The sequence below is a fragment of the Varroa jacobsoni genome, unplaced genomic scaffold (genome assembly GCF_002532875.2).
Source record: "Varroa jacobsoni isolate VJ856 unplaced genomic scaffold, vjacob_1.0 scaffold_1029, whole genome shotgun sequence".
In the NCBI taxonomy this organism is placed as follows: Eukaryota; Metazoa; Arthropoda; class Arachnida; order Mesostigmata; family Varroidae; genus Varroa; species Varroa jacobsoni.
In genome coordinates, this window is record NW_019213931.1 from 7852 (window position 1) to 33138 (window position 25287).

At 39.6% G+C, this 25287-nt stretch overlaps 2 protein-coding genes and 1 long non-coding RNA gene across 3 annotated transcripts in view; 2 read left to right on the forward strand and 1 right to left on the reverse strand.

Moving 5' to 3' along the window:
* Positions 1 to 333: 333 nt before the first annotated feature.
* LOC111265938 (stomatin-2) lies at positions 334 to 10321 on the forward strand (the record flags this gene model as incomplete). Its single annotated transcript, XM_022842977.2, has 9 exons — positions 334 to 440; positions 740 to 812; positions 1852 to 1892; positions 2142 to 2236; positions 5259 to 5339; positions 6589 to 6714; positions 8276 to 8354; positions 8617 to 8685; positions 9423 to 10321. Coding segments are annotated over 9 exons (797 nt in total), but the record flags the coding sequence as incomplete, so codon positions are not given.
* A 3711-nt stretch (positions 10322 to 14032) lies between these two features.
* Positions 14033 to 14952, reverse strand: LOC147752746 (uncharacterized). The gene is made up of 2 exons (XR_015313251.1): positions 14340 to 14952; positions 14033 to 14239 (listed from the first exon to the last, which is right to left on the reverse strand). It is a non-coding gene; the product is annotated as an uncharacterized LOC147752746 (long non-coding RNA).
* LOC111265937 (rab11 family-interacting protein 4) overlaps positions 14939 to 25287 on the forward strand; it is a 67879-nt gene continuing 57530 nt past the window's right edge. Inside the window, exon 1 of the mRNA XM_022842973.2 lies at positions 14939 to 15129. Coding sequence (XP_022698708.2) covers positions 14956 to 15129 — 174 coding nt within the window. The 5' untranslated portion in view covers positions 14939 to 14955. The remainder of the gene's footprint in view (positions 15130 to 25287) is intronic.

The following is a 25287-nucleotide window of genomic DNA, read 5'->3' on the forward strand; positions in this document are numbered from 1 at the left end:
TTCACGATCTCCCGAGAGCTTTACCCGATGTCGTAATGTATGGGCAAAGTTATACATTTCGTAATTCGATGTTTTATGGCTGTTAGGGATTGTGGAGACCTTGAATATATTACTGCTATGCGCTAACGGTGGGACCGAAAAGTCATCTTGCCTTGTCACTTTTAACTTTACGTAAACTAATAACGTGGTTGCGACCTTCATTCATGGACGAGTTTTAAGAGTTGAACACACTCGCAGTGTTATAGGTAAATGTAAGCTTTTTGTTAATCTAACTGAAAAAATCTAAGTTGGTATGTCTCTTTTTTCTACCATGTTTTACTATTTCATTTTCAGCCGATTCTCATGACAATGATGTCGGCGTTTGCGGTTGGATTCTTACACTGGGATCACTTTTTCTAATCGGGGCAACTTTTCCTCTGTCGCTATTCTTCTGCATTAAGGTCAGCTTAAGTCACTTTCTCTATCTTGATCGACTGTATCTTCGCCAAAGGCAAAAAGGGTTAATTAATGTAAGCGTATCCAAATAACTTACGACAACTTGGATTGTAGTACAGCGCCAAAACGGCAGTACACGGGCCAAATCGGGTACACAACTGCCAAACGAAGAAATAGCAAACAATTAATAATTGTCCAGTAATAGCAGCAGAACTAGTTATAATCATCATAAGCAGAATGTCGGGCATGTTTCTCCACGGACGCTTCTTGAAATCGTGTCGTTATTGGCATTTGGGTAAACTAGGTCGTCCAAGAATACGAGCGCGCTGTGATCTTTCGATTAGGCCGACTGCTTTCCGGTGGATCTAAAGGACCCGGTAAGTATATCCTTCGAATATCGGACATCCTCAGTTTTACTAAAATATGCATAAAAAATAAACCAGTTCACTAACGATAATCAGCTGGCTGTCAATGAGAATCACCCCATATTAACTGAGCCTAAACACCATATATAAACACGTCATTGCGTACGCGTCACCATAGAAGATTAACTAATTCACCTTCACTGCATAGTTTCACTAATCATATAGACCAATAGGTGATACGTAGCGTTTTGATGTCCTAGATGAAACATAGTTACAAACTAACGATTTTCCTTTGAGCGAAACTAACCGCAGACTTAAGTGCCATGATAATAAACAGAGCGCAACGAGGAAACATCAGGCAAAGCTAGTGAGAAACCGCTCAGACAAATGCTCCTACCTCTGTGGCCCATTATCGAAGATGTATTAATGAAGAACGAAGGTACACACTTACACAGAGATGTATATAAGATTTAAGATGATCAAGAGGTGGGTCAATATAACTATTCTCCAGCAGCCAATATGGACTTCGCGGTACTGTATAAGCCCGTCTCCGAGACAGTCGATTCCTACCCTCACAGTATCAGTAGAAGCATACACAGCGTCTGCATTCGCTTGCATAATCTAATTCTGATTTCTTTTCAGGAACGAGAGACCATAAAGTTGCATAAAATCAAAATTCTCGCACAATAGTAACGATATGTGTTAAACTAAGTTCCCTGCCTGAATAAGTAAATAGGTATCAAGCTGAAACGTAAAGTTTCGCCTAGGAAAAGTCATCCTCATTCTTGAGAATCGAGAGAAAACTGAACTTTATTTTAATTCTCGATAAAGACACAGAAAACGTTGAGTGGTCAATTTTTCAAGTAATCCTTAGCGTGTCAGCGAATGCACAGTTCAAAAATAGGCTTGTATTCAGTATCTATTGCACAACTTTTGAGCCTCATACTGTAATAGAAATACGAGGGGTACCCCACTACTGCTACACGTGAAGACTGGGATAAATAAGATGCTATCGGTCCCCCTAACCGGCGCTTACCCTAAGAATTTACAGGAATTTTCTTCATTATGCCGTGTATCGAAAACTACACCAAGGTTCGTAGAACTATAGTTGTTTATCCGTGTGGCACCTTATTTTTCGCTCTTTTCACACGACATCAACCTGATTTAATTATATACGAATATCGATTCCGAAAGAAACTATTGTCAACGTCCAATGGGTGCAATACTTATTTCCTATAAATTGTCTATGGTGAATATGTTTAAACTGTTAGATTCACTTACGGCCGATAGCGACTGACTATATGTTACCATTTAACTAGGCAACATGTATTGTCTCTTTAGGTTGATCTGCGAACTTTGACGTTCGACGTTCCTCCCCAAGAGGTTCTCACAAAAGACTCAGTTACCGTATCGGTCGACGCAGTCGTCTATTACAGGTTCGTTCACTATGGGAGCTAAGATAAAGCAGGAGAAAACTCTCCATGATAATTTCTATATAAAGTCAAGTACGTCTTTGCATCGATCTATCAGTTAAATAGTTTAGCTTTATTTACAGATGTAGCTTTGTTTCCACAGCGTTTGGGCATCGCAGATTTGTCTCTTCGTCATTTTCCCGACTCATACTCACTCTGTCACGATCGGAATAGTTTTAACTTCTACACTACCATGAGAGACCATAAGTTGACTTCTATGTAACTGCGAAGTGTGTGGACGTTCTTGCACGTTTATCTGTTGAAAGCCTGTGGAAAAATGTGTATTGTCGTCGTCATCATTTAGTCACCCTCGAGCTGACAGGAAATGTCATCGACCTTATTATCACTAAATTCCAGCACGAATGGCTGACTGTTCATCTTTCAATCGGCTCTTTAAAGGGGAAAGCATGCGGTGATTGACCGCTGACGTAAAATCATTTATGCGCTGTCAGAATAGCGCGGTACAATTCATTGGCGAGTGGCCATTTGCGTGCCTGTAATGAACAAACGATTGCCTACAATGGCACCTACGCTTAATGTGCAAGATAGGTCTCTATTGCGCCGATGCTGTTGCGTGTTTTACAGTAAAGGAAACTTTGACCTTAGCCAGTTATTTGTCGTTTATCGGCCGATAGGCAAATGGCCCGTATAGGTTTTTACCTGGTAACTTACAGTTCATATACGACCATCACCACGATTTGATCATTCAACTGGATTTCAAAGCAAAACATAACGACTGGCTATTCTATAAATGAGATTAGCGGGAAATTTTCAAGTTTTTTTATCCTTTACACGGAGAAAGTTTTGGGCCTTTTACCAATTCTGGACACATGAGGAATCAAAATAACGCATGCGTTTCTTTAAAAACAATAGATTATCAAACTTTTGTAGAATAAATGTATTTTATATTGTAGATTTCAATGTTTTAATAGAAATTTAACGCCGGTAATCTATTTGATTTTTATTCCTTCTTTGCTAATCTGTTCCATCTCGTTTGGTGCCTTTATGAAAATCAGATCTGATTTTAAAATCCGTAACCCATATAGCATTTGATTGGAACATAACATAAGTTGTGGTTTTTACGCAATGTCCTTTCACATGTTGTTAAAGGACATCATCGAGTGTCCTGATGTCTTCTGACAACGCAATTAAGTTAAACGCCGCTTTTTCCGTCCACGATTATCCCTAGACAAAATGAACGGTGCAGTGTATCTATCATAAATGTATCCAAAGTTAAAACAAAATTCAATAGAGCATACAGAAATAACACTGATCTTCTTCATTTCTACGAACAACTCAAAGAGACACTTAACAGAAGGGAGAACCTCCATTTTTATTTCTTCTACACCCAAGCTAAAATTGAGTTTGCTAGCGAAGCTCGTTAATTGAGGACAGATTTACACAGTGTGAATGAATGAGTGAGTGATGTTCTACTTAGTGATTGAGAACCACCGTTTGACGACGCGTAATCGATTGTTGCCACCGGTCCTCAGCAGACGAATTATTGCATATTGTTAATAATGCCATGATAACTGAATGGACTTCGGCAATTTCGGTGGCGGAAGGCAAGCAACATGAAAGCAAATATCGCAGACATATTGATTATCGATGACCAAACGCACAGATCATAGTCAACAAGTTAGATACATTACATCGGCTAGGTCTGCAATAGCAGATACTAAACATGGAACACAGAGTTTTAGAGCATAGTGATACGGAACGAATTGTAGCCGATGCGTTGCTTCGACACATAGCAAAACCTCAATTCCCATAAAGTCTAGCAAAATTCAATGCTACAAGTACTGCCCAAAATAAAGAACATGCAAAGCAGAATAAATTTCCTAGCTAACACGGTCAGAATGTAGACTCCGGCATATGCTTGCCAGTTACCTGAATGTTTTCTCAGTCTTTTACTAAGAACTTTATATAGCACGCTGATTTGCATTTTGGACAATAGGAATCGTTTAAAAAGAGCCATTTGACTGAACAACCCCTTGTTAGAAATTTTATTATGCCAGTTATTCTCATCCTGAACCTATATATATATATATATATATATATATAACAGGAATGCCAAAGACATTGTATCAAAACGCCATTGTCACTCATAAGCGAATCTTTCAGATTAAAAGCTCCACATGCTTGCAACAATCAATAATGCCTGCGGTCTGATAAACAGTCTCGAATATCTTACGGATGGTAACGAAAGAAGAATAGTGTTCTGCGATGCTTGTCTTCTTTCCGCAGTAAGCATTCGAAAAAAAGCGGAATACTTTTCGTCGGATATAACCTGCACAGTGGTGCTTTAAAAACCTATTTCTTGATTCTTCAACCTTAGGCAATTGCCCGTGCAGAAAATTTCTAATTAATTTCACATGGTTATTCGGTAATGAGAGATAGCCCGTGTGTACCGTGCTCACTCATTCCTGGCGTGCTGCCACGCTTAGCCGATTATTATCTAATTAGTTCATATGATTCATTATGAGGATAGTGAGGAAGATGAGGTAGTTGTCTACCAGCCACACAACCCGAGATTTAATAGTTAGTTTCTACTGCCAGGTTATCGTGCTGTTATGGCTGATGTGTATTATGCATATGTTTGTATGTATCCTATATAATAGACATACGTCAATTTTTCTTGAACTATAAAGAAAACGTTATGAAGTATAAAAATAAGCTCAACTAAAGGTTTGTCCTGATCTATTTTAAACACCGAAAAATCCTTTCATTCGTTTGTCTCAAGTTACAAAACAACGTCAAAAATTGTTATAGCGTAGCTACGTTTATACCTTCCCTGTAGCAGTCTCCACAAGCCGTAGTCGGTAGCAATCAAATTTGTTTTTCTAACTCTTGGAAAAAAAACCAAAAAAAAAATAGGATCATGCCACAAGAGATTCGTTGTTAAGACAATAGTTTTTTTTTTTTTTTTTATTTTTGAGTAGCGATAAGTTTACTGACATTTATGTTATTTTTTTCCGTTTTGTAGAATCCAAAACGCGGCTGTGTCAGTGGCCAATGTAGAAAACGCACATCATTCAACAAGACTCCTTGCCCAAACTACTCTCAGGTATTGTTTGCTCTATTCGATTGTAACAGTAAAAGAAAAAATTCATGAAAATGAGAAAGTTGGTTTTGTGCAAAGAATAAACAAGTCTAAATACTTTTTCGAATAATGGCTAAGTTTATCAAGGATATATTTTACTATGGACAACATTACGAAAAAAATGATCAAGCGATCGAAGCCTGGATGTCAACACTAGGCGACTCAGTCAACTTCTGCGAACGATAATTTATAAGCACGACCGATTGACAACGCGCCTTAATTATGTAGAAATGAAGCATTTTCCCCTGCTACAAATCATAGCCGAATTTGAAAATATTCGTCGAAGCAAAGTTTAAAAAAACGAGGTAAGAAACACATCGAGTAATAATTAACTGCTCCCATTTAGATAGAAGTCAACCTCAGCTTTACCGAAAGCTGTGCTGAACAGTATATTGCCGTTGACATGCTCGAGTAGTCGGAAGGAAGCTACGTTCAGAGCGACTGGTCAGGAGCTATTACTAGAGAAACTAAAACACACGCTATTGAAATACATTTGCAGGAGAAAGAACTGCTAAAAACTAGGAAAATTGTGGGTTGTGTAAATTACTCAGTTTGCTTGTATGCGAACGTTGCCCGATGACATTGTTTAACGCAAGGTGGGTACTGGATGCGCCTACCATTTAGCAGAGTAGTAACTTGCCTATGTAGTCCATGCTGCGTTGAAAAAGGAAACAGGCATTTTTTTTTGACTAGATTCATAACTTTCGATGCGACTTGCATTGGCCATTACAAAACCTCCGCTGAAATGATGATTTGCGTCACAATAGGAAGCAACGAAAGCTTCTCAATTGCGGAATTCGATAGGAAAGATAATAGCTATCGCCCTATGGCAACGATTTCGGCCGGCCAGTTATCCAGCAGTAGAGCGATAAGGGTCGATTGCTAATATGACTCGCTGTCCTGTTTCAAGTTTGAGAAATATTTCTAAATAATTAAGCGTTTTTGTGTCTGGACAACAATGTTCACTTTCTTACCTCATTTTTATAACGGTGTGAATACAGCAAAGTTCAGATTTACTATGTTCATGTCGCTACCCCTTCGCGCTAGCTAATACCTATGCCAAAAATTAATTTCTATGAATTAACTCACCTGTTCGCAGAAGTTCACTAGGTCACACAATAAATATACCGTACTATAGTATGATCTATGCGTTGTACTTGTTTTGTAAGCACTATAAATTCGAATACCAAATAAACGTCTTTTTTCTTCAAAGGAACATGCTGGGCACGCGTAATCTTCATGAGATTCTCGCAGATCGTGAGCAAATTTCGGCCACAATGCAAAACACCCTTGATGAGACGACGGATGCTTGGGGAATCAAAGTCGAACGCGTGGAAATGTGCGTATGCACAGTATCCTAGCCCTTCTCCGTATGATTCATGCGGTATCGTAGTCCATACTATGAGGACAATTTTACGCGCGGCTTATGGGATAGTTGAGGTTTACACAGTGTAAGAATAGGCTTTGGTAAAATGCTTAGTATACCCTGCTTGCGTATCTAGTATATCGTGTCTGAAATTTATTTTAGAACACGTCTTGCGATAGAATATAAGTCACATAAGGGTTACAGTCAATGGACCATCTTGTCTACAGACATTTCATTGTTGTGATATTGAACCGTTCAGTTTGAAATTTCGAAAAACGAGATTTCAACGATTAGAATGCAGCATATGAGGTCGGCCTTCTATTAAAGCAGGAGAGAGGATATTACGGCGCTGCTGAAAGGTACGCGGCTGGAGTTGGGGCATGCGCTTGAAGAGATCCTTAACGATCCTTACACTCTGACCCTTAGCGACCTAATATGCATAAACCGGAGATAGGGCACACTAAGCCGCTCTTTTGGTACACGGAAAATTCTAATGGAGTATGCGGGGTAATGCTAAATGGACGTGTCAGTGGTAGTGTGACCATGGCTGTTGTAGAGCGATAACCTATGCAACAAACTATGCCATTTCCGAAACCGTCTCGGGCTGTAACTACCTCCCAATGACTGTGCAAAATATTATACGATTGATGATGATTGTTAAAGGCTTTGTATCGGTGAGATACAATCTAAAAATCGCTCTAACACATCCAGAGTTGACTTGACCCTCAGCGATTACCGTAGCCTGCTTACACAGGCCGTGCACTCTTATTTCTAGATAGGAATACATGAAGGTTCCGGACACATATATGAAATGATACTTATGCGCAAACGATCAGAAAGTGTTTGACACAACGATGGCCGTGAACAGTGCGTCGTGACTTATGGGTTACGCGTAGGGGCATCTTTGCGCTGCTGTCGTCGGTGTTACTCGGTATATCATTCTTAGTTCTGGATATTCTTTTTAATCAATTCTAACTAGCCTTTATTCAGTTGAAGGTATTCACATTTGCTCCGGGTTACAAATAATTTCTACTATTCGATATAGGGGAATATTGCATATTTCTAAGGTGACGTAATGAGTGAAAAATCAGCTTGAAAGAAAGATCTATTGATCAGAAATATTTAAAATACCCCCCTATCACAGTTGTCATTATATGTCTGAAACGCAAGCCCTGTAAAGTACTAATCCAAACTCAACGCAATGTCATTGTTATTTAGCGCCCTATCTAATACTCAGATTTGATAATAATAATATACAGCCCATTTATAATTCCTTGTACATGCATTTTTTATGCATGATATAGGTTGAAGAAATACGTAGTCCTAATGAGCTAGTCGTTACTTATAAGTCTAACTAGGCAAAGATTATCTAAAGCAGTACATGAAAATGTTTCTATTGGTTGTAACATGAAGCTCCTAATTGAAGGTTACATAGACCTTCTTTTTACATAGACGTAGATCTTTAATGCGATGGATGCGTTTTTTTCACGAATTTTTCAAATAACAAAGGCTTTCTTGATATGGACTATTGCAGTAAGGATGTTCGACTCCCGGTTCAGTTGCAAAGGGCAATGGCCGCCGAGGCAGAGGCTGCACGAGAAGCCCGCGCTAAGGTGCACCTAATATACATAAATCCATAAGCAAGAGTTTTACAGTGACATAAGCGATCTTCCTCTAATGAGTGCTGCATTGCAATATAGCCTATCACTACGTTAAAGTGAATTTTTCTTTTTTTTTTAGACGATATTATCCTAATTTGTAATAAATTCCGGTAAATAATTAAAAACAAATTCTATAATGTAATTCTTAACCAAAAACCTGTGATTTCCTTGTATTTATTTATTTATTTATTTATTCATTCATTTATTCGGACAGGTGATTGCCGCTGAAGGGGAACAGAAATCGTCCCGAGCTCTTAAGGAAGCCGCTGACGTGATTGCCCAAGTAAGATCGTCCCTGTTTCTTAATTTCCACAGAGTTTCCATTACGCTTCCTTACAAAGTCAGTAGCAACCCCACCACGTGTTCGATAGGTAAATGTTTATGCATATTTCTGATTACGTTTTGCGCGTTCACTTGGCCAAAGCGAAGAGATCAGTGATGAAAATCTCATCTCATGTCAGGTCTGGCCAAACTCTTTTATGTTTAGTCACAGGCGAAGTTATCGCGGAGGCCTATGATGCGAGCCTGATGCGATCCGCTGGAATATAGTAGCAGTTCTGAGCAATTGAGCGAACTGTTTAAAATATACACACCGCTAAAGAGGCAATGTGTCACACGCTGACCGTTCCTCCGAGTCGCGTTTAGAACGGCAGAGATTAAGTTCGCTCGGCGATGCCGCTGAAGTTATCCACTAAATTCGAACGCTGCCGATCTTTGTTATCGTTACCGCTCGAATCGTTGCGGCCATACGGTCCCGGTGCTAAATCTAGACAGTTTAATTAAACAGTGTGTTAGGAAGTCAGTCCTATACGGTATTATTTTTATTCAAAATAATGAAAAAACTACTCATATGCATTAACGGAAAATCCAAAAACTATAATATAATCCTCATTGTCTTTACACTGTTTGTTTGAGCGAATGTTGCGGTCTGTCATGTCGTGTGCTAGGCCGTTCGTTTCTTTCGCTGAATCATTTCGCTGACTATTTATAATGTGTATATAATGTGTTATATCTATACAGAGTCCGGCCGCTCTGCAACTGCGTTACCTACAAACATTAAATACCATATCCGCAGAGAAAAACTCGACCATCGTGTTTCCAATACCGATTGACATCATTCAGTCTTGGACCGGAGTACGCCATTAGGTGTGAACAACGCAATGAATATGACCCCCTTCGATATCCAATGGAATACTCAAAAACAAACTTATTATTGAATTGAACTCACGAAAAATACAGTTTGACGGTTTTAAGGTTGCCTATTTCAAAATATGTGCGTGAAGGTAAATGATTTTCACAAGAAGCAGAAAAAGATTACTGGAGGTATAATCTTCTACAAGAATCTCTATAGGGAATATTTGATTCAGGTTGGAGCAGCTTAGGTACACTGTTAGAACGATAGTAAATGTTTTGTCCATGCAGTGATCTGGTTTGTGATCATATACCTCACTTGAACGTCTAAACAACCATATCCGAGATCTTTCGTTTGTCATTATGTATTGTCTGAGCGGGAAAAAACTAGGAAGGAATATTCGTCGCTATTTCCAACCGCGTTAAACATAATTGCGTCGCCCCATTTATTCAATGAACTGATACTCTGTTAGCATGCAGTAATGATTAATCCCACCAGAATGGTTACGTATTACACACAAACAAACACACACACACACATAACACTAACGAGATAATTCTGAGGCACAACTTTGAAAAGCGAATTAAATAATTACGTAAATTTGGGCCGAATTTACCTATATAGGGCTCATCTGTGCTAACAGAACGGTATAAAATATATCCTTTCTAAAAGTTCAAAACTAAGTTTAGCCCTGTCGCCATACTTCAAAGCGATGCTAGATGTGAATTGTTTTCAAACGGAAATAAATGCTTCTATGACGAACGATAATTTCTCATTATCAATATAATCTATTGTGTCATTTATACCACAGTAAAAACCATGACTATCGCGACTAAATTCTGTACTCTTCGATTGTTTTGCTTCATAGAATAATTCTCATATGCAATTTTGTGGCCATTCCTAACCGAAAGCAAAAAAATAGAAACAGGTAAAAAAAAAAAAAAAAGAAAAAACAAATGAAATTTTCAACAGCTCTAGCGTCTGTATCATTTAGCATTTAGGATTCAACCAAATTGAAACCTGCTATAATAAAACCGTGCTATACATATAAGCAAATATGCTAGGTAAAACATAGCATTTAGTATCGATACAAAATGCCCGCCTTACACTTCGATTAACTTCTGCGAAGGCTGATTATAAAAAGCAAAGTTTTGCACTTAATTTCAGTATAGAAGTGTGGAAAAATGGTTTATTTAATAAAACCCAAGACAGAGGTTATTTGTTGTTGATGGAAATATTGATTTGAAATCCTATTGAAGATTTTCAATCATAAGCTGTTAACTTATAAAAGATAATGATTGACTAATTGATTTAAACTTGGATTTTTGTAGCGAGACATATTACGTTAAAATGTAACCGTTTTAACTGGAAGTTGTATTTTTAAATTAGTATTGTACACATACTATGATAATCGCTAAAAGGTTTATGTCGGAACAAAACAAACACTCGATTGCTTGATGGCATGACAGGAGAGAATACTTTCCATAGCGACTTTCATACAGTAACTTTTGCTAACCAGCTCAAGATATATCCATTTTAGCTAAGCATAAACATTACACTGATTTCGATACGAAAAGCTACATGGAAAAAAAGACTATATTACAAATCTTCTCGTTATTTTTTTTTCTCAAAAGTGTGTTAAAGCAAGCAGGCTATAATGAAATTGATTCATCATCTCGATTCATCATCGATTGATCATCTAATTGGATTATTTGGAACGTATCCTATATGGCCATAGTTTATTTTTCCATAACATGTTCCAATTAGCAACCCCAGTGAAATCTTTGGCTTAAGATATCTGAACGGTTCCGTGGACCATATCCATAGATCATATCGGAGGATTTTGGCTATGGTTATAAGTGATTGACAGTAAAAGCACGACGGTTGTCACGAAACCAATATATATATATATATATACTGATATAAAACACAATATCATAGCGAAACTTTCATTGAAGATTTTACCTTTATAATAATTTTTATAAAAAATAAATATAAAAAAAATGTGTGGAACACAATATTCTATTTGCTAGTATTCAGTGTGGTTTCTATAGAGAATGAAGGTTTCGTTCAAATTAATTTTAAATTACGGTACATGAAACCTATGTCAATAATAGTTGATGACGCATCATTATGATATGTATACTGCTTTGAGCTTTCGAGGGACGAACAAAATGCTCATTGAAACTCAAAGCCATTTATCAACCAACAATGCAAGAATGATCCTCTAAATAAAAACAGCAAATCCAAATAAATAAAAACAAATATTTCTCCAGTCTTTAACGAGAGCACCCGGCGTTGTTTATAACACAAATAGCACCTCTCTCACGGAGCACAGTAGCGAAATCATATAATAAGTTGCAATTGCATCCAAGATATGTTTTATTTAACAACTTAATTTTTATTTATTATATATTTTATTTCAATATATTTATATTTTGTCAAACTTCCTAGAAGTATAAATTATAAATTAGGTCATCAATAATAGCACGATGTTTTAGATGAACCAGTCTTAGTATCAAGCATTGGAATATGTACCAGGAGATCCTATGTATTAGATCCTGTTGATAAACAAACATGTTCCTACTTATTTCATGAGAGTTTATCAATTTATTCATTATCGGAATCGTTGTTCTATAGTGTAGCGCAGAGATATATTCCAAAGTATATTCAGCTATACTTAATTTTTGGTATAACTACTGGTAGTGATATAGTCAACCTTTTCGGATGATCCACTCCGTCACCCAAAAATGCTATTAGTAACTGTAATTCTGTAGCGGTCTAACTTGAGCTTAATACCGAACTTGATACGCCTTGTTTAAGGATCATCCGCCTAAAAAGCTCCAATGGAACCTTTTTAGATAATTTTCATCGCGTTTGCGCTACGTTCACACTCAACACACTGCGATACTCGTCTCAATTCGAGAACGATAAATGCCCCCAAAACGGCTTAATACTGTTTGAGCACATTTTTGCCTCTATTCTGCTTTTGATTTAATACATTTTCTAGTTCTATGTTCTCACTTTTATAAATCGGATATTTTCTAATAGTAGCCTTTATTCAATATATAGCCAGATAGCGCCTTTTATAATAAGTATTTTACATACATACATTGGTCGACTTGAGGCATAGACGCCCCGGACTGGGCGTCCAACTATTACATCTCTCTGCTGATTAGACTCCCGTCGACGTATTCATAGAGAAAATGAATGTAATAGCAGAAAAGTACGCATCAGGCACTGCTTGATTCATGCATAGACAAAAAATGTCCTGCAAAAGCACTATGTATAATATTAATTTCTTAAGCATATCTATTAATTACAATTTTGAATGGTAGAACTAACAACACCGCTTCTGTAACGCGCACCCCATTATAGAAAAAAATTATGCGAAATTCATAATCCCCTAGAACGCTGCAATAACCAAAGATATATGCATTGTGATACAACTTGCCAGCAACGTACTCTTAATACTGGCTGTGCCGACAAAGTACTAACGGAGTCGTACTCGATCAGAAATTTCAGCCATCTAGGCTATTTTTTTGGTTAGTAAATTAATTTTACCGTACAAAATATCTCCATGCAAAAAGTACGCGGGTCAAGGTTGAAGACAATATATCTTATTCTTTACATCGCAGGACATTCTCCTAGTTGCTTGTTCAACCCACCTTAAATCAAATTAACTAAGAGCAGACGCATGCTCGTATACTAAACAATTAAAACGAGTATTACTGCATATTCAATATTGAGGTTTTATCTATTTATTTATAAATTGAAGATTTATACACGTTAAGGGTGATAGGTTAGCAGTGGAATTTGCGCACTGGGAACTAATTTCGTTCATAGCTTTTTAGTCAATATAGATTTAATCTATACATAGTTACAAAGTTAGATGGCACGACGATTCCATTATGTCCCATTTCATCAGAAATTTTTGAGCATAACGTATGTTTTCAGCCTTCACCTGAACATCGGAAGAGACGTCGACTACCATGATCTAATGGTAAATATTTCATAGTTAAACTTTGATGGCTGCATATCTTAGAGAGGTAACGATTGTTCCAAGTACACAGTACGCAGATGGTTCACTTCTCTTTCCGACCTATTTTCATACATATATCTCACTGATATAGTGCGAACTAGTACTGAAGCACCATGTACTGTTTAGTTTACGTTTATTTTGCCCGATTGCAACAATAATAATTAGTCGTCTACAGCCGACTACAAACTATTATGAAATTCTATGACTTTTCGTATTTTTCTCGTTCAACAGATAGCAACCCAACAGCAAGTACGAACGTATATTAACGAGACGCACTTCGTCACACTCTGTCATTATCTATGATACGGTAAATACGCGCGGTCAGCCATGCTCATACCAGATGGTGAGGGAAAGCAAAATGGGGTGAAGCGGCTACATAACCGGTGACAAGCTCGTCTCTGGTCCTTTGGCTGGTAGCGTGTGTGTGCATGTGTCGGACGATAGGGGAGGGAAGCGTCAGCGGCGGCTGCTACTAGTGGTGGTGGTGCTGGTGGTGCTGGTGCTGCTGGTGCTGCTGGCGCCACCAGTCATAGGTATTCCGTGCTGCTGGTCTGGTCTAGCGGGCGCGGTAGTAGTTATGGACGCAGACAGGAGCCGTGTGCGACAGTGAGCGCGAGGTGGAGCTGTTCTGCCGAGTAGAAAGCGCACACGACGTTGTCGTCCCTGAAATCCGATTCAATAAATAGATGATTAGCATTGTCCCGCAGGAATACGAGGGAATATCAAGATTCACGAACGATCGAGATGACAAGCTACACTTAACTTGGTCTTCACAGGAGACGTCACCGAGCTGAACATAGTGATTCGTTCAGGCCACTAAGGGCGCTGTAGTTTGATGTATTAAGTGCTTCTTGACAGAGCGAGAAAAGCTACAATACCGAAATTTTAGCGGATAGTAAGGAACGATAAAGTTCCTGATGAGTTAATTATCAGTGGAGGTTTTACGAGTGGCATCCGTGTCGGCATGTGGGGAAAGAGTGTTATTGGCACTATCTGAGTGCACGTGTGTTAGTTTGACAGTGGATAAATGTGCTCGTTATGAGTGGAGTGTGCCATGCTTACGTGATTCTTGTTGATGTCACAAAGGATAACCCGGGATAATCCATATAATGTCAGAAGAAACCTGCTGGGCTCATTTTACATTCATCAATCACCTGTCAGCCAACTAATGGTGGATGAATACCTGTAGTTGGACTGAGAAGGTTAAACTTTTGATGACAGCACTCTTCGGTGCGTGGCAAATTCGTGAGTAAAATTGTTTGGGTGCGACGACTTAATGCGGCCAAACATCTATACAAATCTATCTGTTTTATATATGACATTGGCTGCAAGGTTGTGTCTCAGCGAAGTGTTATTTTGAAGGACTTTTCTGCACTACAATGATGTGCACCGTAGAAAACCCAGTCGACATGGGTGCAGCAGTAGAAGAAAACTCCGATTTTCAGGACGAGCTGAGGAGGATTTTTAACTTGTGTGACCATCAGGGGCAAGGATACATCGACAAGGATGCTTTCTATGAGATCGAAAAGAACATGTTTGAAGGCTCTGAAGAGGTAAGAAAATATGTTGGGACATAACTTATCGTTTATTGAATACGCTTGTATACAAATATAAAATGTCTTACTTGTTTTTTTTACGCGGTTAAACATGTACCGCATCCGTTTAAATGGCATGTAACAGATTCTGTAAAATTCAAGCCAAGTTATGCAACTTTTAGGACGTCGCAAGTAGCAATGTCTTCTAAAAAGAACAGTATGATGACAAGTTTCAGGCCTGATATCTAAACACGGTCTTGGTGGTCTCCGTACAACAAAAAGCCGATAAGGCTTTACAAAAATAATGTACCTTGTAAATGAATGTAAATTATTTTATACACGCTTGTACACCTCGTACCTTCAGAGCTTTTAAGCGTTACTTACCAAGGTCTCTGTGGCGGTGTTTAACTATGGGTAGTCAACTGCTTTGCTGGATACGCTGTGATTTTCTCACTTTGTACTCTTCTGTAACGAGTTAGACTACGTCGTGAACAGAATAACACCGAAGTGTTTGACGCTGGTTGCCGCTCGAATATATGATACGTAAGTTACCGATAATAAGAAATCGTTCACAATGTTTAAATATAGATACCATTTAGCTCAAGTGGACGGGCGACACTTTGGTATCGGGTCTTCATTTGCCTCGCTATTGCTGCTTAGCTAACCAGGGGCCTCCGCGATCCCGCAGCCAAGGCTTTGCGCCTCCTGATCCATTAAACGAGTGTTCTTATTAACACTCAGGAGGTCAAGACGCGCTATGCGCCGCTTGACGACACTTTACGATGATTTACAGTAAAAAGCAAATGAAGCACTGTCTTTTTTAATGCTATACGAATGCTAAATTCCGTTACAATGTTCACACCCGAACGAATATAATTGAAGTGACTAGGTAAAAGTGACGATTTCAAAGTAAGAAGGCAATCAATCTATGTGGCAATGCTACATGTGATATACACAAAACAAAGTAGATATGGCATTCTGAAAGCTCATAACTCTTTTATAAAGTGGTAATGACCAATTTTGACTTGAAGAAGAAAAACGCTTTGGTAACGTGGCCTGTGTATTCGGCACCTATCTCAACGTATCTATGTAGCTATGTATTTCTCTAACCGTTTGTGTGCAGAGAGACGTACTGTTTCGCTATCGCCTGTGCTCTACGCGCTGACAATTTGAAATGGTATGGGAGCATATGGGAATGGGGATGTCGTATATTCGGAAGATAAAAAAAAATCATTTTCTAGTATGCGTATGAAACCAGAAGACGCTTAGTGACTTCCTTTTGGGAAAGAACCACACACGATAGATAGAATCGGATACGCTACACTGGAAGGCTTGAACCTATAACAGCTCACCTAGAATCTCAAGTTGGCTCGCGGACCTTTACGAAAGTTAGTTTCCGCTGTTTGTAGAGGAGCGACCAATTACAACTAACCGGACCGCTGGCATGAAAATGATGACTACAGAGGCTGCGTGTACGCTCCAGGCAAACGCTGAGAGCGGCAACAGAAGCCTAATTTTCTGGGTAATTTTAATCATTATGTGTCGCTGAACTAGCAATGAAAGGGCCAAGCTAAACTGCTTATAGGTAGGTGCACGGTTCTAAGGCAGAGTCATGAGATCGAACCCTCTGAGATACAATGTATTTCGCTGATTATCGGCAACTCAGAAAAATATAATCCGTAACTTAATTTTGATACAGTTTTTCTGTTATTTTCTCAATTTCATCACAGGTACAAATATGAATATTAATTTCTGCAAGCGTTACTGTGGTACAGAACTCTTGGTGCTATCTACAGAATATAGTCGAATTAACTAGTACGTTGTTGTATGTAGATTTCTTTCTGAAAGGCTGTCTAGCTAGGTGCATACACACGTAGGCTTGCTTGAGCAGACCCGTTTCTTAAAGATCGTCCCGAACGCCTCTAACAGAGGTGAATCCATGAGGCTTCTGAGAGGGAGAGCTTCTCGCAAGGGAATCAACATTCTTCAATCTCCGATCGTCTATATATAGTGGCCTCGCCTGCATAGACAGAGCCTTCAAGAAGATAACTTCGGTTGTCTTTGAATTCATGCGCTCAGACTGGCTTCGAATGAGATCGGTCGGACCACGAAACCTTTGCAAGCGTAAGCAGAATATTGAATATTTCCTATAAGAAACGGTTAAACCTAACAATTCGATTACTTATAATTAGAGGGCATACCAGGTTTTCCTATTTAATAGAAAGCAAAATACTAGTAGAAAAAATTCCAGATACTTGCGTCATTTGATAACTGATTGTTGGAAACGAAAATGGTATTTACACTAACTGAAGCCTGAACGCGTATTAGTATTTTTTGTATATTTCGGACGATTGATATGGTGATACGTATGAGATACGGGCTGGCTCCATCCATGTCTCATTAATATCAAAAACTTCATGGTAATCCTCAAATGAAAAAAATTACGCTTTCACTACATAGTTAGCTACGAGTTTGTTTGGACGGTTCTCACTGCTCTAATCAATGTTGACCTGCAGAGAGCAGGCGTGTTTAGCTCAAACTTCAACTGCTTCAAGTCTTCATCGAAGCGATCTCCACCTGAAGCCAATCGCCCCCCTTAAAGGTTCTCTACTATTGAAAGATTTGAATCTATGAACCAATAGCACAACAAAGTGTACCCGGTTGTACACAGGATTATACTTTAGCTAAGTTACTAGCTCTTCTTGATGAGCATTCGTTTTCCTTAGAGGGCGCTTTGTGTTTATTCATCTGGCTATCTTTATACATTCAATTTTTACAAAATATTTAGTGTGTTTTCTAGCATGTTCTGCTTCAACAGCATCGTTTGACTGGTGACCCTAGATGATTTGAATCTGAGTTCTTTCTGTTAATCAATAGTTGAGTCGAGGAATTTTTGATTTCTGTTAGATTGCTTACTTCATGATAGTTTTCGGGCAGGCAAGATTGGCGTTCGTGCTCGCTGCTCACATGCTTAGATGATATGTTTGACTATTGCCAAATCGCGACGGGGAAAAGGAGAAGTCATTATTTAAGATTTAGCCGAGCAGGTTTATGATTACTGACGTTGTTGGCGTTGCTTTTTATTCAAAAGTGACTGATTTCTAACCGGTCAGGCGTCTATTTGCGCATTTACACATCTTTGCGAACAGCACCTATCTCTATGGGGTGTACGCTTAGCTTCTAGCGTGCGATTTTGCTTTTATCGCTTCGTCTTCAGGCCTGTTAAAACAAATTACCGCGAGCTCATATTTTGTGCGGTCAGTAGCTCAAGTTCACTGTTTGTATTGACCATATTTCAGGGTGAGTTGGTGTAATTGAAGCTTGTTTACGTTTTCTGCTGGATAATGTCCCAGGCGCTGGGTCGATTTTCGATGTCAGCCAAACGTTTACCCCGCCTTAATTTCAGCGTGCCAGGCCAAAACGCACCTTTGCTCTATATGATCTATATTTTATTATACAGCATAGGATCAACAAGAGCAGCGACCAGACTTCATTCGTTTTGGGCACTTCGTGTTACTTCGCTGATTCATCAGATTGCGCCACCAGTTGGTCCCGTTACTTCTGTGTGTTTCCCTTTCCGCAGTAGTTAAAGGCGATATGAAATCAAATTTGTAACGGTAAATAACAAGATTTGTTGCCAACAACAACGCAAATCGCTACGCCATTAGCAGGACGACCATTGCCGTTCCAAACAAATCAAAGAGTTTCCCACTGCAGGAAACGTTTAAGGAAATTGCTTGCATGAACCGCCGAACTAAGCACCGACCACTGGATGAACGGCTGCTAGCTTCGTGGTAAAGGACCGTTGGTACCTGTTTACAGGCGAAGGCAACGGAATATGAAGGTTAATGCTATATAACTTGCCACTCAATCTTGAAGAGAAAGCGTTGGGTTCTGTTCTAAAGTTTAACATAACACATTGAATTGTAAACGAACGAGTCAATTACCTCTCCGAATTTGTTTGGTGGTAAGAAGCTGTTCGAAAATTCTTAGCAACGTAAAGAACATTTTCCTTACTGAAAAAAATACACATTACTTCAGAAATCAGTAATAAAAAATGCGGGAAAATAAAATAAAGACATCGCTTTCATTAAGTAACGGTCTCTAGTTCGACAAATACTATCCTGACAGATGTGAATGCCGCAGTTTCATGCCGAAGTATTTATAACACAATGTTTTACCGCTAACTCTAGGAGCAATTTCAGCAGGACCCGACATGCCTTGGTATAGTCGACAAAATTCTTTGTACTGTTAGCTTCTCTATGCTTAACATCAACTAAGCTAAGTGTTTAGGCTATTTGGAAACTTGTTACATCCTGTGCTGTGACAGACCATGTGAATATGGCAAGATTGGTTGTCTGTCTGTGGTCACCGACATCATTTCAGGGTGATGGAATGCAAATAGCTTTTTGGTCCAACTCGTTCATGCGCAGGCACCACTCATAGTTCTACAACCCCAATTGCCCCACCACAACCAGTATCCCCCGCCTCTGCCTCCCACTTTTTCCTGACGTAAAAAACGAGGCAAAAGGGCAACGAATTCGTTCAGTCAGTTCGGTCTTTTTTATTCCTTATTCATTCCTCGTAACTCTTATTCTCCATAAAAAAAAAAAACGCTTTTCATGCGGTCATTTCCGGGTGCTCATTGTTGCTGCTGTTACTGACGAATCTCGTCGTGAATTCGTTTTTGGCCACCATTGAAGTTTGTGTAATTCACTCATCCAGCGACTACGCAGACACTGGATGGAACAGATAAAGAAGACAAGGAAAAGTCTATTGGTGAAAAAGACGCCCCTTTGTTCACATTAAAGGCAATTTTATTTATCGTTTCTCTATGGATGAGTGTCAAAATGTCCTTACTCATAAATATAACGGCCACTACAGAACAACCAAAGATGCCTGAACACCAACGCGCTATCCTCACTAGCATTTTTATACGGATCTATTAGCTAGTAAGTTTTCAAGAATAGCGTAATTAACACAATTCTGAATATCCAAAAGTATGTGAAATTAGAAACGCACCAATCGTAGTGGCAATGGATGCCTGGGCAACAAACGAATGCCTGGGCTGACCCAGATTGATACACTTTCTGTTACCCCACAAGATACACTTTCATCACAGTCGCGTTAAATTATGTTACATACGTTGAGCTTTTTTTTCTATTCGAGCGCCATGCACGCTGCTAGTTTTTATGATCGCCGAGGTTGCTGCAACATATGTCGCTTTCGTTGTGTTTCAATGTTTGCTTTCTGGCTTCCGAGCAGCTGCAATTTTTTTTACCATGCATCTACGTACAGTTCTATTCGAACTACCGAGACCTGCTGGAATTGCAATGCGACGCTTGTTACCGCACTGTCTTTGTGGGCGCTTGCTGTGCTACCGATTAGTTGGGCGTACGCATGCTTCAGCGTTGTCTTCGCTGTCATCGCTGGCTTCGTCTTCACTTTGCTGGCCCATTGCTGCTTCGAGCGGTATTTTTATATGTTCGTTTAGAAATACTTCCCGGGTTATTGCTACAAAAACGTTTTCCGCTTAGACTTTGGGCCAGGCTTTACTCCGTTTATGTTGAACAAGGCGGCGTTATTCGTTATTCCAATGCACAACCTTCTTTTCAACCTGACTCTTCATGTCGTCTGCCTTCACAGATAGGAGCGACGGATGCTTTTCCATTACACCAGATGTGTTGTCGAAATTGTGCTAGAGAATAATATAGAAACAAACAGCAAATGCAGGAAAAGCCTTTTTGATAACCACTGTGGGATTCTTTGCGATTAGTCGCACATCGAGCCGATGTGCTGGCCCGTAACCAGTGGGCCAACTCAAGCGTTCATCATCGACACCACGCTATCACATCTGATCATCGACAGGGACAACTGTAAAGAGGGCAAAGGTCTGCTATCATTCCGAGTCCGAAACGAGGCTGGCAAAGCTTTTTTTGATGTGAATAAGTAAGCAATTATACAAATGGCTGTTGGAGCGCTTGTTAGCACCTCCAGTTGTACGGGTCCGCAGTAGCTACTAGCGTAGAATGACACAATTATACGAATTTTTCGAAAAACGAGGGTAGAAGATATAGCATGCTAATGTTCAGCCGAGGGAACGCACCTTTTTATTATAATAAACTTCCACAAGACCAAATACATTTTTTCGTGCTAGTTGTCTACTAGCAAGTGGATTAGCTTTGATTTTCGAATGTTTTGTTTTGCGCCTGTTATCACTGCCGATATGTTTCGGTGCTTGACTTGAAGTCAGAAAAACTGATATCTTCATTGTTTACAAAGTTGACCCGTTCTTAGCACGTAATCATCTGCAATTGCCGATAGTGAAAGCTTCAGGTCTAAAGCGTGACTGCACTTGTAGGTTTCGATATAAACAATATCTAAGCTATAAACATGAACGTTAGTGTGTCTTAAGATGGTCTCACTTAAAAGGCCTTAAGGTATCTTTAAATGTTTTTAGTTTGTCTGGGACGAAACGGATGATCCTGTCATGGCGAACAACAAAAGATAAATTAATATGTGAAGTTTGTGTTCAATGATTAAAGGCTGCTACATCCTTATAACTTTCGGAAACCATGTTCCTCGCCAAGAAGTAAATAAACCTACAGTTTTTCTTTAACCACTTATGGCTTCTGCACGATCCGTGTATCGATTTTTTTTTCTTGCTGCGAAAGCACTATTTTAGCGATCGTGCGACCCGCACAGCTGTATTTTTTGCCCCCTTAATTAACATGCTGTTTGGACCGAGATCCATGTGCGAGAACCAAGAAGAACCCAGTGTGTATTGTTATTACTATTACGCTTGTGGGTAGTACAGTGTATAAATAGCATGAAATGATTATGCTTCGCAGTATGACGACGCAATACTTCTTGGCCTGTTTACGGATCTAGAAGCCCACTCAGATAGATCTAACATTGACGACGATCGTCGTATGCATCCTATCTGACACAGAGTGACAAATCAAAACGCGCAAAGAGTTCTCCATCACCGCCATTAGAGAGGCCGAGCACTTAATGAACTGGCACAGTGACACATACAAGGGAAAACTAATGAGACGATTTTTTTTTAATGTGGGTTTTCAAATGGGCTAGTACTTGTACATACAGAGCATACAGCTAGAAGCAACAGCAACAGCAACAGCCGCGACTATCGTAATTATAAAAATTGCTTTCCGTGCTTTGTATATCGTTGGCCTACGACGGTCCGCTGTGACGGCAGCGCCAACGTTGCTGAACAGCTGGACTCCCGGCAGAGACTAGAATTTAAACGGAACTCACTGTCGTATACTGTACGTTAGTCGTAGTGATAAAGCCATAGAAAGTATTCCAGCTCCGGTGACATTAACTCACAAAAGAGACAAAACAGAAAGAATGGATGAGGGATAGGGGGAAGCGGGATCCACCGACACTAGCAAACACAGCCTGGACATCGACGGTTCCATGAATGGACCGATAGACATACAGACTATGGACAAATTCTTCGCTGTCCATGACGACGACGGCGGCGAATGACTAACCAGCTCACTCTCTGAATCCACCCACCTATACGTCGATAACGTTAGCTGATCAGACGAATTTGAGCGTATCTTGAATGTTGAGCGTCTTGGCAATGCACATTTTCTGAGGAAAACATGTCAGGTGTGTGTGTGCCTTCTACCGAGAAATGAATGATCTAGTTATCTGTACTATAACTGTGCCATAATTCGATTAGTACACTAAGCTTTGTTGCCATCGATTGTTCCTAGATAGAGTAAAAGAGGGGAAGATCTCAGGTAGTACCGTAAAACGATAAGAATTTTTGGGTGCACACGCAGTTCTATATTCGTGTAAGCCATAATCGTCCATATTCATAGATGGTTCGCTCGTATCGTAAAGGCTTAATGGATTTCAATCGGTTGGTATCTCAAATATTTTGACGACCGCTAATGAGTTCCTGCGTATTTTTTGTCCCTAGAGCTTCAAAGGAGCTTTGAAGTTACTTAATTATAAACAGCTGGGTATACGCGTTATATAAAGTTTGTTCAAAGCGAACATTACTACTAGTGCAAGATGTTTCCAATTCATTCTGTCTCGTATTTACTGACACTATAGGCGACATGAATGATCTATGGCCACCCTCACTGGACCTAATAGTCTATCTAACATTTTGGTCGGAACAGCATATGCCTGCAAGCGACAACACCTGGTGTGTGCCACTGACCTATCGTATCATCTTGAGTATCTGAAGCAGGCGGTCGATCTAAGATGGTCATCGGGTGTTTGTTGAAAGCTCAAAGACAGTACGGCCGAATGATAGCGAAAATACTGCACAATACGACCCCGCCGCACGTTAAGAGGCGATCTTCGACCAAGTAGCAACTTTGAATTCTTGTTGGGTCGACTACGAGATAGGAACCAGACGGGTACGCAGTTTTCAGCTGGCTCACTAACAGTTGTTCTACTCACAGACGATAAAGAAAGGAAGAGGTAGCACCGCAATATAGGAGTCTCGTTCATCGATCTCCTCAAAAAAGAACATCTGGACTTGTGATCTCAACAAATGACAAAGGAAGAACGAAACATACTCGGTTCCCACTAAGCTACCATCGTTCTCGAAGCTTCGGTAACTCAGTAGTCCACCTTGGATTTATTTTGCAGAAATGTCGAGAGGAAGCAAGTATTTTACGCTGCGAGGAGAGATCTCGGCTGCGATTTAATGTGACGGCTTCTTTCCGGCAATCTCTGAAAGCGAATAAGATGAGACGCTTTTCCGGAAATAGTGATCGAGGGTTTTACGAAACCTTCGTCGGACAGCAAAGTTTTTATAAACGCCTGAGATCGATGTTTTCAGCGAAAATGCTCGTAACGATCAACTGCATAGGCAACTAAGCGTTTAGAAGCTATTAATATTCTCCATTATATGCTTCTTTATTACTTACTCGTACGGTGTAACTATTCTTGAATTTGAAATATCTATTGTTGAACATCGGTTCGGAGGTAACACCGCTATATGAAGTTACGATTGAACTATGTGCTCAGTTTCAATATGGCACATTAGTTCACTACCATATTACCATACCAAATAGCGAATGATCGCTATTTGATGGTTACCCGTTGAATGCCAATTAGATATTCGTCTGGTTTCTACACATACACACACACACAAACACACTGACTCGATAGTTGCTACATGGTCCGTCTGCGGATTCGAGCTGATGAACGTCACGAATAGCTAAGCCCTACTCGGATCGACGTCAAGCATTTCTGTGTACGTGGTGCAATAACAGCTGGCTAAACAGTTGACTAAACAAAGGAACGTTGTTTGACAAACAGACAATAATTAACTGACCTCTGCAACGATACGATTCGAGCCGGGAAGCTACATCTATCACTGTAAAAACAACCGACAGTTCATCTCGATACATCAACAGCAAGAACGATCCATATAGAGAGAATGTTGCCTACTCTGAGAAGCGCATCCCTAGTTATCAGTTCACGAGCCGTTTGTAATACCTATATATTTTTTCAGTGACACTTCATAAACAGCTGACGCATTATCGAATAAGCTACATCCCAAGGCAACTCGAATGAACGTTTGGCGACCCACTGTTGGGTCAGGCTACTTGTACCTAAATATTTGTAAGGTTGATACCGTCAACGGTACAGACAATAGACTGGCACAGTTGCGACTATGCCCAGACTGAATTTCAATTCACTTTCTGTACCAATTGCATTAAGTAGACAATCAATTAATGCTATCTATATAATTGTCACCCAATCTACAGCCTACTTTATATTTAATATTCTATTTAAGATATAGCGATAATAACGTTCTAAAATTCCTTTTGTCTTTAGAACTAACCTAGTTTTACCACGCGATACAGACACAAGCGTTACTCTTCGAGAAAATAACCTGCTGAAAAATTTTCAATATTCTAAATCTTCTTATCATTTGTTGTCGTGGCTGCAGCTATAGTTTGACTGCAACATTAGATCATGTCGCTATCTCGCACGTAATCCATCCCATCTGTCCATAATTATGTTTGACGTTATACGAGACTTTATAGCAGTAGCGGTGCCAACATGGCACTTCAGCACCGCACTAATGCTCGTATTATTAATTACGATCTACAGAGATAAAGGTAAGAGATTATAAAAACCGGTAATGGATATAGAAGGTAATGAGGACTCCACCAA